Here is a 15,673-nt window from a genome sequence, read left to right on the forward strand (position 1 = left end):
TACATGAGCCCAAACCTGGGACCTGAGAGAGAGGGATTTAGGCTCAGGTATGTGAAGGTAATATAACCCTGTGGACAGCTGGTTATCCAGTTATCATTCAACAGGATTTATTTCACCCCTGCTTTGTGGCAGGCACCATTCCAGGCACAGGGGATTCTCTCAGGAAACAAAACAGAAAAAGTGTGTGCTCAGACAATGCATGACCACACATCACACACACACACACAAGGATGGTATTGGAGAGTAATATTAAAATACGATGGGGTAACAGGGAATGGCCAGGTTGTGGTCCAGAAAGGCATCTGCAACTGAGACCTGAATTAGCAGGAGTCTCCTCAAGAACGGGAGGAAGAGCATTCCAGCCAGAGGGAACAGCCAGTGCAGGGACTATGGTCTTTCTCAGGAAGCATGACATGTTCCAGGAGCAGAAGGACCAGTGTGGGCAAAGGGGAGGGTAGAGCAGGTGGAGATCACAGCTGTCGAATCCCTCACTGACCCTGAGCTTCTGGGCCTCACAGGGTTAACACTGTGTCTTTTCTTCTCCCACAGACGACTTTGCAGAGGAGGAGGAGGTGCAGTCCTTCGGTTACAAGAGGTTTGGTGAGTTCTAGAAAAGCTCTTTTCCTTCTCTCTGCTTGATTGAGATGTGATAACAGGCCATTACTGGACCTTCAGCACACACAGATAGTGTGGTTCTGAGGCCCAGTTATGGTTGGAAATTGAGTTTCTGTGTAACAGGTGATGATTTCTTAAAACACTAAGGGTAATGGAACAGGAGCTGTGCCCGGGCACAAGAAGTAGTGGGATGCTCATTGGGTTCACTGGATGCAAACAGAATGGTTTAATAGGCAAGGCAAATCTGTGACAAGACAGGAGCAAAAATACACAAGACTTCTCTATTTTGATATTTGGAAAACATCTTTGCCCTTTTATCTCAAGCCTCTTGTTCATAACTTAATGGATAAATGAGAGGAAGACTTTCTCCAGGAACCCAGCTAGACACAGGTGCCCTGTGGTAGGCTAGATAGTGGCCCACAGAGAGATTCGTGTCCTAATCACTGGAACTTGAATGTTACCTTATATGGCAAAAGGTGCTTTGCATATGTGATTAAATTGAAGATCTTGAGATGAGGAGAGTATCCTGGGTTATCTGGGTGGACTCTAAGCCCTGTCAGCGTGTTCTCATGGGAGGCAGGGAGAGGGTTATTTGACAACTGAGAGGAGAAGGTGGTGTGCTGGTTGAAGCCGACTGGAATGATGTGCTCTGAAGATGGAGGAAGGGGCCGCAAGCCAAGGAATACAGGTGGTCACTAGAAGCTGAAAAAGGCAAGGAAGTGGATTTTCTGGTCAGAGCCTCCAGAGTGAGCACAGCCCTGCCAACATCTTGATTTCAGCCAACTGGAGTTGATTTCAGACTTCTGGCCCCTCAAACTGTGAGAGAACAGATTTGTGTTGTTTTAAGCCACCACATTTGTGGAAATCTGTTGCAGCAGCCATAAGGGAACTAAAACACAGTCTTCTGTCTCCTAGGCTTGTCGCTCTTTGATCATGCTTCTCATGCCCTGCAGTTCGGTTTTGAACTGACAGTGAACACTGCAAAGTTCCAAAGATAGTTCAAGGGAACTGGGGTTTTCTGTCCAGCTTGTTTCTGTGTCTTGGCAAGTGGAAATGAAGGATAGAGAAGAAAGAATGAGTGAATGCGTGTGTGTGTGTGTGTGTGTGTGTGTGTGTGTGTGTGAGAGAGAGAGAGAGAGAGAGGGAATAAAAGTGAATGAATCTACTTCCTGTTACTTAAAAAAAAAAAAAAATAACACAACTCCTGGCTGGACTTTGATTAAAGTTAACAGTCCCCAGCTGCTCTGGTTCCCTCATTGCTTTAACATTTTTCCTTCTGGGTATACACTTCTACATTTCTTTCTGTGAAAAAATAGGGCTTTACAAGGGGAATGCAGTGGCACCAAGCCGATAGCTCCTCCATTCATATGCTGGCTACCTTCTCAGTACCTTCTCTCCCCCTCCACACTACTGTTCTTTATCTGCACATTACGTGTTTTGGAATTGGTGCCCTGTGTTGTTCTGCTTTGCTGTGGTGGGCTCACTGAAGGTGGTAGTAAGAGTGAACCCAGGAATTATAAAGGAAAGGAAAACAAAAATGAAAAGGTAGAAATAAGAGGAAGATCAAACTTGTAAAAATAAGGCAAAAATCAATGTTGACATACCTGTCTATTTTGGAAATCAGCGGATTTCAAACATTTGTTTTTTAAAAGATTCTATTTATTTGAGAGAGAGAGAATGAGTTGGATGAGGGCAAAGGGAGAAGCAGTCTTCACACTGAGCAGGGAGCTCTACTTGGGGCTGGATCCTAGGACCCCAGGATCATGACCTGAGCAGAAGGCAGATGCTTAACCTACTGAGCCACTCAGGCACCCCTCAAATATTTACTTGGACATTAGTAGAAATAAGAAGAACCATGAGGAAAGATTTCTTTAAAAAGAGTGACCTTGAGAAAAATTTTATTTAAAATTTCATGACCATGTAACTAGCTAGATGGGTGGGGATTTGGTGAAAAATACACAAAAATAATAAGTTGCTGAAAGATTTAATTTGTGATGGCTAAATTGTGTATGGAAATCACAAACCAATGACTTAGAGGACACATGATAACAGCTTACTAATACTGCAGAGGGGCAGGGTGAGAGTGAGAGCAAGTGGTGAGTAGACAGTGGGGATGAAATTAACATGGAACATCTTGGAAAAGACTATGAAAAAAGAGGTGTCCCAGTGTTGAGAATTCTTGGATTCGGCTTTTAGGCAAAGTGATGGATGTCTAGCATAGGAGTAGAGTAGAATTTTGGAGATTCAAGAGCCTTTGAGGTGATTTAAATAAGCCTTTAATTTTATAGTTAGGTAAGGCGAGGCACAAATAAAGGCCTTGTTCAACCAAGTTAGGTGGAGCTGTGGTTGGATGCTGGGTCCTTTACCCCTTAGGCAAACCTAATCTTGAGGAAGGTGCCCACAATGAGGTTGAGGTGATTTCTCAACTTCTGAATCCTAGAAGAGTCTAGAACTCTAGAGTGCAGTTCTAACACCCTAAAGTGGGCTGCCCCCCCCCCCAAAAAAATTCATTTTTGCAGGCCCTAGGACTCTGGATCTAATATTATTGAAGGTAAATGAGTTTTCAGTTCCTAAGGAGTAGCCAAAGCTAGTCACTGAATGCAGCAGAACCCAAGAACCCATTCCTTCAGGTATGGTTAAACCTTAACCATTAAAGGAAGACAAAGTCAGTGTATGGTGGTGTGAGTGAGAGGCATCCAGCCTGGTAGGACTTGCCCCTACTTACTCTATTGAGTTGAAAACAGTCACTTAAGCTCCATGGGCCTCAGATGCTGCATTTGCCTAGTAAGCAGAGTGACACCCGCCAAGGGGGATAAGTCTACCTTACAGGCCTGTGGTTGATACTAAGAGAGATACCAGGTAGACAAGTGGTTTGAAAGTGCAACACCCTACAAGCAAAGGTGCTATTATCCTGCTCCCGAGATTAGAGGCTGTTATCACTCTTCAGACATTTTGGTATGGCCCCTGCCAAATATCAAAGTGTGACAGTCTGAAACCTCATTCCTGAAGAGATGTCAGGGTGTGATTTACTTCTCAACGTGGTAATATTGTCGGCTTTTATTTTTGCAGAAGTAGACTGGGTAACATAAAGGGTTTAGTTTTTGTCTAATTTTAGGTATATCTTGTTTATTATTTGCATAACTGAATTTAGACTACAGATGGACCAGAGGTTCATTATTCACAAGGCAAAGGGGTCACTCACTGTTCTAGCAAAAACAAACCTGGTGGTTTGTTTCCAAAGATATTTGTAGGTACTTATTCAGAAGCATATGCTACATGAAGTTAGCCCCTTTCCCAAAATTCTGTGCAGGTGTCTAGGGGAGAGACAGACTTAAACCTGATGGGTTTGCCATTTATTTGCTTCTCTGACAGAAGCTTCCATGAGGGGAAACTTTGAAAGGTTAATGAAGTAAGTATATTCAAGCTTTAATCAGGCTCTCAGGGCTAGCATTTCTTGGTCTTAGTATGCAGAGCTAATTAATTTGGGATGTAACCATAGTTACAGTTTGGCAACATTCATTCCCTGGAACAGGAGGCACCTGTATATTGATTTTTACTTTCTGTACATAGAATACCATATACACTACAGTGATATTTTTCTACATATTTCTCAGTAATTGTTTTCTTTGAAAATATCACATATGGCTCTAGCATCCTTTATTATTATAGTGAGCAGAAAAGGAAGGCGAATTAATTCCTATTATAAGGGATAAATATAAATTTATGCATTTTGGAATTTGTGGTAAATGGAGCCAAGAATGTCTTCTGAAACTTTCCGATTAGTCATATGATTAACATAAATGTATTCAAGTTATGTTTTCTTAAATTTTTCTTCATGAAAATGATATAGAGTAGAGGGAATGAAGAATGTCATTTCAGTTCCAAGGGATAAGTGCATCAGAATTCCATAGGAGAAGGGGAGAAGTGTGGGAAGAGGGGTGAGTTCCAGAACTTGTGTAGTTCTAGATCATAGCAAATCCAGCTCACATTTGTGTGTCATATTTATCTTCCCAAAGGATTTACAAACATATTTTTCCTTCACAACAACTCTATGAGGACAGCAGGCCAGGTGTTATCTTTCCTGTTTGATGGCTGCTTTTTTGTCTTTCTTGGAGGTGGGGGCAGTGGTTATGTGTATGGGCATGGGAACCAGGTGTATGGATTTATATCTGAGTTCCCAAACTCACCAACTGTGTGACCTCAGGTGAATTTTGCAAAGCCTACTTCCTCACTTGTAAAGTTTGGGTCTTTTTTTTTTTTTTTTTTTTTTTAAAGTTTGGGTCTTAATAGGCTAGTTCCACGAAGTTGTTGTGGAATTAAATGTGATGCTGGGTTAGCACAGTGCCTTGCACACTGTGAGCATCCCATAAGTGTTGACCATTATTCTAATATTGGGATCTTTCTTGGACCTTCTGGTCCTGCTGCTTGAACATAGAGCCTAGGAGTTAGTAGGCCCCTAGAACCTTCTAATTTCCAGCAGCCTCATGAATTCTTGTTCTATCCTACCTCTTGTTTTAGTGCAAAAAACTATGAAAGGCTAGAAGACCTGGGGACAGCAGCTCTGTGCCCCAGCACCCAGGTAGATGGTGTGGGCATCTCATGGTGAACACCATGCCAGATGTCTTGAGCCCTCCCTCAAGAGCCTGCTTTGCCTTCTTTCTGTGCTGGGGCAGAAGGGCACCTACACCAACTTTGTTTCCTTGGTTGCACTGGGTTGTCTTGAGTTCTCTTTGGAATCTGATCTGGTATAATAATAGGATGTCCAAAGCTGGAATGATGGAGGAGCAAGAGAAAACCATGGGTAGACTTAAGGGTTGCAAGTGACCAACTGGGAGCAGCTGGAAGCATTTGTTATTTGTATTTGACAAAACTGTGACAAAATTGCTTCCTTGGGACTCAACTATGGGAGTTATTAATAGCTATGAGAGACAAAGATCTGAAAATTGCAAATTGTGAAACAATAATGAAGAGTTAAAGGAAACATTCTCTGTGGGGAAAAATTCAAGTCTTTTGTAAAAACTAAGTGGGAAAATTCTGAGAAGATCACTGAAAAATTATGTAAGGGTTACAGTCCCAAAAGGGGTATTAGATGCCTTTTTCCTAAGTATGTTCACCAAAGTGTACGTACCCTTTCATAGTTTTGTTCACCTTGAATGATAATTTCACATGAGCAGGAGTATCTGAACAGTGCTGGATACATGCAAGCAGCCTGAGAAATTGATATAGAGTCCAGCCCTGCTCCAGAACAGCCCCTACCTTACTCCTTACCTTCACCATCCTCTGAACCCATCCCCTACAGACATTAGACATAAAACCTCAGTGACTCCAGTTAAATCACTGAGCCACTTCTTGTCAAGAGTTTTAGAGGAACTAAATGTCTAAAAGTGTGAAAGGCCACATAGACTTCTGAAAAAGCATGATGCATATATGCTCAAACAGCCAGAAAGAAGAGTTATGTCTGAGGTACATGGTGAGTTTCTGATTTCAGTGCAGAGGATTGAAAGAGTTTGCCAAGAGAATACCAAACTGTCTTTGGGGAATGCCGCAGAATAGTCACTTTGGATGCCCCCACTTCTCATTGTTTGGGCACAGGGACCAGACAGCCTGTTTCTCCTCTCGCAGGACTCTTCTAGAAGCCTGGCTTCATGTTAGGGTTTGGAGAAGGCCTTGCTTTGAAGTCATCCACCTCCAACAGCAAAGAAGGGATCCCCATATCCCTCCCACCAGGGCCTTTCAAGACTGACACCAACAGAGCTCACCCCTTTCCCTGATAAGAATGCCAGGAATTTCCGTCATTTCCTGTAGGGAAGGATTGAGTAAATTCAGCATGGGACTGGCCTTTCAGTAGCACCTTTTCCAGGCATCCTTGAACAGAAATGGTATTAGATCAGGCAAAGGACTGACCCTGTTCAGAGAAACTAGTTAGGGCAGGAAACAAGAGTCTGAGGATCCCTATGGGATTCTTGGAAATGTTCAAGCCATTTGCATCACTTACTGACAGGGTTTTATGTGGCTTTGTAAATCCTAGTGAAGTTGATATTTCTGATTTTATAAGAATTTGGTGTCATATGGCTTGTGGAGAAGTAGACACAGAAGAGATTCTCAGTCAGAATCACCTTGAAGGGGGTTTGTAGACTAGCTTCCACGGCCCCCCTACCCTCTGCTTCCAGTCAGATACATGATGTTCCTGAGACCTGAGGAAAGGAGTTTGGTGGCTGTCACTTTTCTTTTAAATAATCTAAGCAGATTTCCTCATTTTTACCATTAATGTTCACAACCTGTCTTGCCAACAGTGTGTGTCCAGGTTTTCACTTCTGCTCCCATCGAGAACTCACTTGGTAGGCCAGGGCCTCCCTGCCTAGTCTTTCTTGCTCGTCAGTGGAAATAAAAAATTGTTCCACATGGTGTTCTCATGTGATTATGATTTTTTTAAAACTATTTTCTTATAAAAGAAGCCATTGAGAATTGTTTTTCGGGTAACTACAATGTGCTGGGCAGTTTTCCACTCATTAGTTCATTTAAGTCTCTCAGGAGTGCCTTGAAGGGAATTACCTGCAGTCTGCAAGTGAGGAGGATAGAAACCCACAAAGCTGAGTGGCATGGCCAACATTGGAATCCAACCTGATGCCAGTCCCCAATGACCTTTCCACTCCATTCACAGCTGAGAAGCACACAGAGACACCCATTCTTGGTGCATCTCAAGATTTTGGTGGGAAAACAAATGATCATAGGTGTATGTGGATTCAGCCAGCAGCTGTTTATATGCGGACTTATGTTTCCTGATTCATAGTGTGTATAGATTGAAGATTCAAACCTTGTATTTTTCAACCATTTAAAGTAGAATTCCTCCCCACCCTTCCCTGGTTTGTATTCACTTATGAATCCTGGTAAGAGTGTGGGGAGGGAGAATAATTTGTTTTTCCTACAATTGGGTTGAAGCTGAATGTGGTTTGTTTTTATTTTTAGAAAAAATTAAGGGGGAAAAAATCTACTCAGCCATTTTTCTGCTCAGACAGCATGAAGGCATTAGGTTGCTTCCAGTGCTTGGTTGGTCGGGGTAGGGTGGGAAAGAGTGATTCCTTTTGGTAGCAACTTCAAGTAACTGAAAACAGATGAACTCTGAAACTTTCCTTGAAAGACTCAAGTTGTTCCTTTGGAGGCCCCTTGGGAAAAGGAACAATGTCTGAGAGTCATGAGTTTTGAGGGAAGACATGGTCCTCAGCAAAGTTGTGAACTAGAGGGGCTCCTCTCTTCCCTCGTGTTCCTTGCTGGTGCCCTTACTCCTCAGGATGCTGGCGGGCTTTAGATTCTGACAGATTCACATGCTGACTTTGCCTCTCGCCAGCAAATCATTCAAATTTTCCAAGCATCACTTTGTTGATCTGTGAAATGAGAATAGCAAGAAAACCTTCCTTGCTGGGCATATGAATTATGAAATCATGAATAATATAAGGGGGGGGGGCAGGTATATGGCAGGTCTGCCCTGAACTGTTGCTGCCATTAAATGGTTGACAACTCTAAGCCCTCCCCCCTTCCTTTCACCTCCCCCACTTCCTCCCTCCCCCTGGCACCATCATCCCTGTGTTCATGTTGCCTCAGCCCTCCCTTTATGAGGCTTGATAGGCCTCATGCTCTCTGATCCTTCCCTTCCTCTGTCCTCCCCGCATCAAAACCTCCCGGCCCTGACTCCTCTGCACCAGTGCCATACTTTGTTCAGGGAGTAACAAAGGAGTTGATTTTCTTGCAGGTCTTTTATAAAATAATTAAAGACTTGGTGGCCACCAGCAAAGAATGTAGTTTAAGGAAAGTAACACACACTGGGGGCTAAGAGCAGCTTTCACAGAGAGGTGCCATAGCATCCTCCTGGCTGAGAGAATGGACTCTGGGTTTAATTTCCAGCTTTACCACTTAGTGGAGAGAGAGCCTTGGACAGGTTGACCTCTCAGCACCTCATTGTTCCATCAAAAGATGGGGTAACTGAGTATCTTCCTGAAGGAAGTCTGAATGAGTTAACACTTAGAGCAGTGCCTCGCAGGTGAACGGGAACTACATTAAAAGTATGTACTGTGAAAAGTGACAGGAATGGTCACAAGGTGGCTGTAGCAGTTCCAGGTGGGTGAAGGAGTCTTTGTCTTTTTGGAAGGAAACTATGCCAGGCCTTTAGTAGACCCTGTCACATGTAATTGGCCAACACTGAGTCACAGTCTCTTCCTAAATCAGCTAAGGGCAAAAGGAATGGACTGGCTCTGCTTGGCTTGGGCTACCCCTTTGGGGTAAAATGTATAGTGAGGACCACTATTATCATGTGTAACTTAATATTCATAATATCTAACATCATATTGTAACTATAATATATAATATGATTACTTTTATAATTTAATGTTAATTTAGACAATGATTATTATTAAATAACATGATTTTGTTATAATCTGATCCATTATTACTTTGTTCCACTTACAGAATTATCATATTTTGTATAACACATTTAAAAATTCAGTTTATTCACAAAGTAATTACAAGTTTACTTTTAAGTGATTTATAATTATGTTATAAATGGAGCTACAAGGTGCTGAACTTTCAGGAATACAACTCTCATATTGTATTCTTAGGGAATACAACTCTTGCCACAGGAAACATTGTGAAATTGGTCTCCTGTTCTGAGCCATAACTATAAACACTTTATGCTTCTTCCGATGTTTTTCATTTTTATCCTTTTTATAAGTTTTTGAAAGCTGACATTTGGCCCTGATTGAAACAAGCTTCTCTTTTCATATGCTAGGATAGTTTTTTTTTTTATTGGTATAAATATTTCCATACATAGATCAATTTCTTTCACACACTGAAAAGATGAAGGACTAGAGAGTTGTCAGGAAAACAGGAGATTGGAACTAGAAGTCTGCAAAAGTTCTGGCAGAAATTTAGACTACATTCTTATTCCAAATGCCTAAAGATGCCTCTATTCTCTGATATTTGAAATAACCTTTCTGTCACGTTCTTCTTGTTCTGTGAAGCAGGAAAATGCAGAAGTAAAATTATTGTTGACATTTTAGATTGAGTCTTCAATCTAAGCTCAGGCATTCACAGCAGCATAAGTGAGAGAGATGCATATTCTTCCCCTTTGGGCTCTATTTCATTTTGTACTTGTAAGAGGAAATCCTCATGATAGCTCATATTTAGTACATTACTGGGACCATTGATGAAGAATATGAAGATGTAGTGATTACCTCATGTTTTATCTAGAAGTCTTACCGTTGAATCGTTTTTCAAATAATGGAGGGGAGTTGGGAGTACTTCTCATTCTGACGAATATTCACTGACTGCCCTCCATGTGCTGTGAATTGCAGTACAGAGATGAATAAAAACAAGGTCCTTTTCCTGACTATTAATCATCAACATTTATAATTCATTTTTTCAATTTCCCAGAAAATAAGAGGTATAATAATCTTTATGAAAACCAAAAATGCTTTAAAAAATCTGCATACTTGTAAAATCTAGTTCATAAGCCTCATCAAAGGGTCCCCCAAAAGACTCAGAGTAAAGGTAGACTAGAGAGCTGCCATTTGTGGTGGAAGTGATATGAACTGGATGTCAGAGATTCGTGAATAAATTCTGCAAGTCTGTGAGAGTGGAAAAAGAGTAAAACAGTTGGGAAACTGGGATGGGGGTGGGGTGGGGTGGGTTTGTCCCTTTGCCCTATGAAAAGGCAAGTGAAACATAAAACATTAATGAGAGTTTGGGAAAGAGATTCAGGCAAGAAAGATAGGCCTTACACAGTGTTCTTTTCTTAGAAAATATATGCACTTTGTGAGATTTGCTGAGAAGTTAAAGCAAGCAAGATTCATGGGAAGATGTCATTCTTAGTCAATGCAATATGAAAATGATGTGACATTTATTAACTATCCATTATGTGTTGGGCACCATGCACAGTAAAGAAGGGAGACTTAGGCTTTGCCTTTGGGAATTTCAAATTTAACGAGAAGCAGACAAGAGTTTTCCAACGTTGTTACATTTGCATAAAAGAAAAATATCAGCCAACCCTACAAATTGTTCCCCACCCACCAGCAGAATTTCAAAAGGCACAATAGAGGGCACCACATGCCAGATGGAATGTGAGCCGCCTCTTCTTTCTGTCTCCAGTATTGTTCTAAGTTCAGTATTGGCAAAACTTCAGTGGTTTCCGGATAAGGTTGGGACTCTCTTATATACTCGCCCTTCCCGTCTGTGCAAGTTAAGAGGGCATATACAGAATCCCTTTCCTTTGCCCCACAGAAAAGGTTCAGGATGAGGTGTAAGAATCTGTTTGATATAAACCCGTGAAAGAAGGTTGGAAGGTAATTTCCGTCTCCATATGGTATACACACCACTGATCACAGCTGTTTCTAAACTGCTGCCATGTGAATCCACTCTGCTTATTAACAGCAGCTATATGCTTGTTTAAAATGCAATGCCGATAGTGTGTAACAATAATTTGATTTGGAAGCCTTCACTATTTGTTGCACTTTTGATAGACCAAAATGGACCTCCTATAAACAGTGAAGACTGTGAATAAGGATTTCAGGGAGCCCAAGTGATCTTAAACTCATAAACTTACACCATCTAAGTCTTTTGTTTGTTTTTTATGGAAAGAGGGGTAACAAAACTACCTATGTTATAGGGGCATTAGGATGATTATTTCATGTAAGTGAAGTACTTAGCAAAATGCCTGACATTTAGAAGGTATTCTGCAAATGCTCATTGCTGAGAAAAAAAATAGAAAATTAGACTTTTTTGAAAATTACTGAATTCAGTACTTCATTTGAGCTCTCAGTCTCTACCACCCTTACTCCATCCTGTCTACACACACACAGACACACACACCCTCCATGTGTGTATGCATGTGTGTGTGAGTGCATGACTGGGTACTTGAAGAGTTCTGAATTGGAGGAATGGAGATCAGAATTGTAGTCTTTTTTTTTTTTCTTACATATTAACTAACTATGTGAATTTTGCAAAATGATGTAAACTCTTTGGGCCTCAAATAAGCTCTTCTGCAAAATGAAGAGGTTAGAGTAGATGATTTTGAAGACATTTTAGGCTATGCAGTGTTATGGGTTCGTATCTGTAATGTCATCCAAAGCTTTACTCTGGCCCTACAGTTGATTTTAAGTACATGATACTACTTTTACTTTTTCTTTTACTTACTTCAACAATTCAGAATAAATATTTTGGTACCTCCACTTTAGATATATTTTCCCAGTTCCTTGATACAAAAGTTAGTTGGCAAAACTGGCAGATGGAAAACTCTCTTCTTATTCATTTTGTTGAAAATATTAGTGCTCTCATGATTATTGGTTTTCCATTTGGTTATATGTTCCTTTCGTGTAACTTTGGAGCTATTGAAGCATTTTCTAAGCTTATGTATTTTGGACTCATTCTGGATTTGAACTTATTCTAGATTTCTACACTCAATTATGGAAGATTCTGGTCCCTCTAGCTTCATAAAATCAGTGGGTAATTATTCAAATACACATGTCTGCAAATTTAATAAAAAGCATAATATTTCCATTAATAATCGCAAGAAAATTTACAGTTTCTTTCAATTCAATGATCTGTTTGTGTTGATCATATTATGAAATTTTTCTTCTCATGTTAATGAAAGACACATTGCATGAAAACATAAATCTAGTCATCAACAAAGGAAAAAAATCACTTTAGCCATGTTTTATTGAGAAGATGGCCTACTGGGAGCTATGACTTTCTTACCTTCTCAAGTTAATGAACAAGTATTAGAATCCACCAAAAAAAAAAAAGAAAAGAAAAAAGTTCCAGGTCTTCTGTGCTTTGGGGGCTTTTTTCCTTCCTCTGAGATTGTGGTTATGTAAAGTGGGAATACTTATATTTTCAAAGCTTGTGAGCTGGTCCTTTTCCCAGGTGGGATATTATTAAATTATTATTATTTTTAAAATATTTTATTTATTTATTTATGATAGTCACAGAAAGAGAGAGAGAGAGAGAGAGAGAGAGAGGCAGAGACATAAGCAGAGGGAGAAGCAGGCTCCATGAACCAGGAGCCCGATGTGGGACTCGATCCCGGGTCTCCAGGATCGCGCCCTGGGCCAAAGGCAGGCGCCAAACCGCTGCACCACCCAGGGATCCCGGATATTATTAAATTAATTCCTTCCCTCTCTGCCTCCGTAAATAGTTAATTTCACTTTCAAAATTGGTAATAAGTCAGCATTTAGAATGAAGTAAAGAAGAAAAAAAAGAATATTCACTTTTATTTCCATTTTAATTGCAAATACCTAGAAAAGGTGGATTTTGATAAACTGAAAGTCTTTGTTGTTTTTTCCCTTTGCCGAGCACTTGGGTGGATTTTGGTACACCCACAGTTGGAGATAGCTGAAGAAGTTCCAGGGTGCTAGAAGGAAGGACGAGGAGGGGAAAGACCCAGGTCTGGGGAGAACTGGAGGTAGCAGCGTGTGCTGCAGGTTTTGACATTGGGGATATGCAGTCATCTGATTTAGTCCTCGAGGACAGGGATTGCAGGCAGAAGAGAGTGAGTGAACCCTTGCATCCTTGTAATTACTTTTTTTAAATAGATTTTTTTCTTAACCATGTTGTAAGTTCAGTGAGGACAGAGATAGTGTCTGTTTTGTTCATTACTGTACCTAGGACAGTTCCTCAGCTCAACAAATATTTGAGAAGAGTAAGGTGTTTTTGTGTGCTTATGATGTGCATGGTACTCAGGGTATTGTCTTTTTAAAAAAAATATTTATTTGACAGGGAGAGTATAAGCAGAGGGAGCCCAGAGGGAGAAGCAGGCCCACTAAGCAGGGAGCCCAACACAGGGCCCGACCCCAGGACCCTGAGATCATGACCTGAGTGGAAGGCAGACTGAGCCACCCAGGCGCCCCCAGGCTATTGTCTTAAACCTTACCTTAGCTCACGATCTGGCAGGCCTCTCCCCAAAGTTGCCTCTGTATGGACAAAGAACATTTTCTAAAGTTGAATTCAGAGAAGGCAGAGGCTCAGACCCCACATCGAACAGTTACAGCACAGACTCAGATCCAGGAGAAGGAAAAGACAGCAGTGGCGAGGTCTGAGAAGGATGAAGACAAATTGGAGCTGGCTCTGGGGAGGAGGAGGTCAGAGAGTGTCTAGTGTCAGAAGAAGACTGAACGAAGCAAAGACCTGCCCTCAAGCACCTAAAAATCTCTAAGGTAGGACCAGATGTTTGCTTCTTCAGAAAGACTGAGGGAACGTCCTTTTGCTTCACCTGAATTTAGTTTACTTCTATGAAACTTAATTAAGATGACAGACCTCTTGTGAAGTACAAATACACCAGGAAGTTTTAGAAAGGATGGAGGCTCCTAATAGTCCCTTGCACCTTGGGGTGCACTGTTTAATCGGATTGCTAAAATCTCACTGTCGTCCTTGAAGCTGTTGTTTATGAGATTCGTCTTTCAGAGACATGAGAAGTTCAAGGATCTTTGGATGGCAGGCTCCTAGGATTGGAGGTGTCAAGATGTGGGGCAGGAGCTCAGAGAGGAGAGTGTGAAACAAACATTCTGTAATTAACGGTTTTCTTGAGGTCTCTTCCTATCTCCCCTTTTTTTCCAGAAAGCAGGTGAGAAGGGGCCATCTTTAAAGGGACTTGAGAGAGAATGCCGTCTGAGGAGAAGCTGCCTTTAAATGGAGGTGCCCAGAGTAACAGTGGTCTGCAGAGCTGGAGGTTGAACTGGCTTCCCTGGGCTGTGGGGCTGAGGCCCTCTTTGCCTGCTCAGCCACATTCTCTGGAAAGAGTTAACTTTCACTAGGAATTGGAAGTTTGCATGAGTCTTGGGCCCTCCATGAGAGCTCATGGAATAAAATCCTAGACTGTTCCACACCTATTATATCCTAACCCCCTTGCTAGAGTCTGGGACTGGATTGCTGAGACATGGCATCAGTATTTATGGTCCTCCTGGTCTAATGGGAGGAGAAAAAAATCAACATAGTCATACTATAGTTTGAAAGATACTTGCAAGGAAATGGAGGATAGATAGAGGACCTAGATTCTGAAGTCACTACAGATTCTGCAGGGGATGGGGGAGGAATGTGTGATCCGACAGAGGAATAGAGAAGGATGATTGTTTATGCAGAGGGGCATTAAGATGAGGAAGTCCCTAGGCAGTCTGTTGAGAGAGTCTCAAGGCAGAGACAAAACCAAGATACAGCCAGGGAATCAAGGAGCATTAAGTACCTGTCTTCCTGGGGAAATGGCCCGGGGTGGGGACGGGGCAGGAAACACTGGCCACAAGCAGGGGTGCCGCTGTGTCGCTTAGGCTCCTAATATGTGCTAGGTGCCTTGCAGGATTCAGAATAATGAGTCTCGGTCCTTGGTTCAGGATGTTAAGAGCAAGTTACCACCGCCAAATTTGCTCACAGGTAACAGCAAAAATGCAAGTGAGTGTATTAGTAGCTGTCTGTGGCGAGGGGGAGTCCAGAGGCCATCAGGAAGCTAAAGCAGAGCCATCGCAGCAGTCCGGGGCCCCGGGGGAGGAGACGCGGGCCTAGCCCAGGGCACAAGTGGGGCTGGGAGGAAAGGCGCCCGGAGCTGGGGGTGCACTGGGGCTGTCGTGGGAGGCGCGTCTGGAGCCAGGCTAGCGAGCTGGAAACCAGGCAAACGAATTTAGACTTGATTCAGTTAAACTAAGCCATCTCTGAGGGGCGCAGGGATGACAGAATTGCTGAAGTGTCTGACTCTTGACTTCAGCTCAGGTTGTGGTTTGAGGGTCCTGAGGTCAAGCCCCATGCTGGGCTCCCTGCTCATCGCACAGCTGGCCCGAGATGCCCCTTCTTCCTCTGCCTCTCCCAGTTGTGCATGTGTGCGTTGCTCTCTCTCTCTCCAAAGATAAATCTTTTAAAAACATTAACCCATCTCTGACAGTGTTTTAACAGAGCAGTCTGTGTGGCAAAAGGAGTATTGAGAGTGATTGACGTGGTACTACTTTGCAGTGTGCAACAGAAAGAAGAGAGGGGCAGTGAGCAGGGGCTGTAGCTGTCACCAGTGAAAAGGCGGGTAATGTACACGTGACAA

General features: G+C 42.2%; 1 protein-coding gene across 1 annotated transcript in view; it reads left to right on the forward strand.

The window, feature by feature from the left end:
• Positions 1-15,673, forward strand: part of COLEC12 (collectin subfamily member 12) — a 180,707-nt gene that overhangs the window by 17,944 nt on the left and 147,090 nt on the right. Inside the window, exon 2 of the mRNA XM_072828975.1 lies at positions 550-600. Within this exon, the coding sequence (XP_072685076.1) occupies positions 550-600 (51 nt within the window). The remainder of the gene's footprint in view (positions 1-549; positions 601-15,673) is intronic.

This window comes from Canis lupus, chromosome 6 (assembly GCF_048164855.1).
Source record: "Canis lupus baileyi chromosome 6, mCanLup2.hap1, whole genome shotgun sequence".
Taxonomy (NCBI): Eukaryota; Metazoa; Chordata; class Mammalia; order Carnivora; family Canidae; genus Canis; species Canis lupus.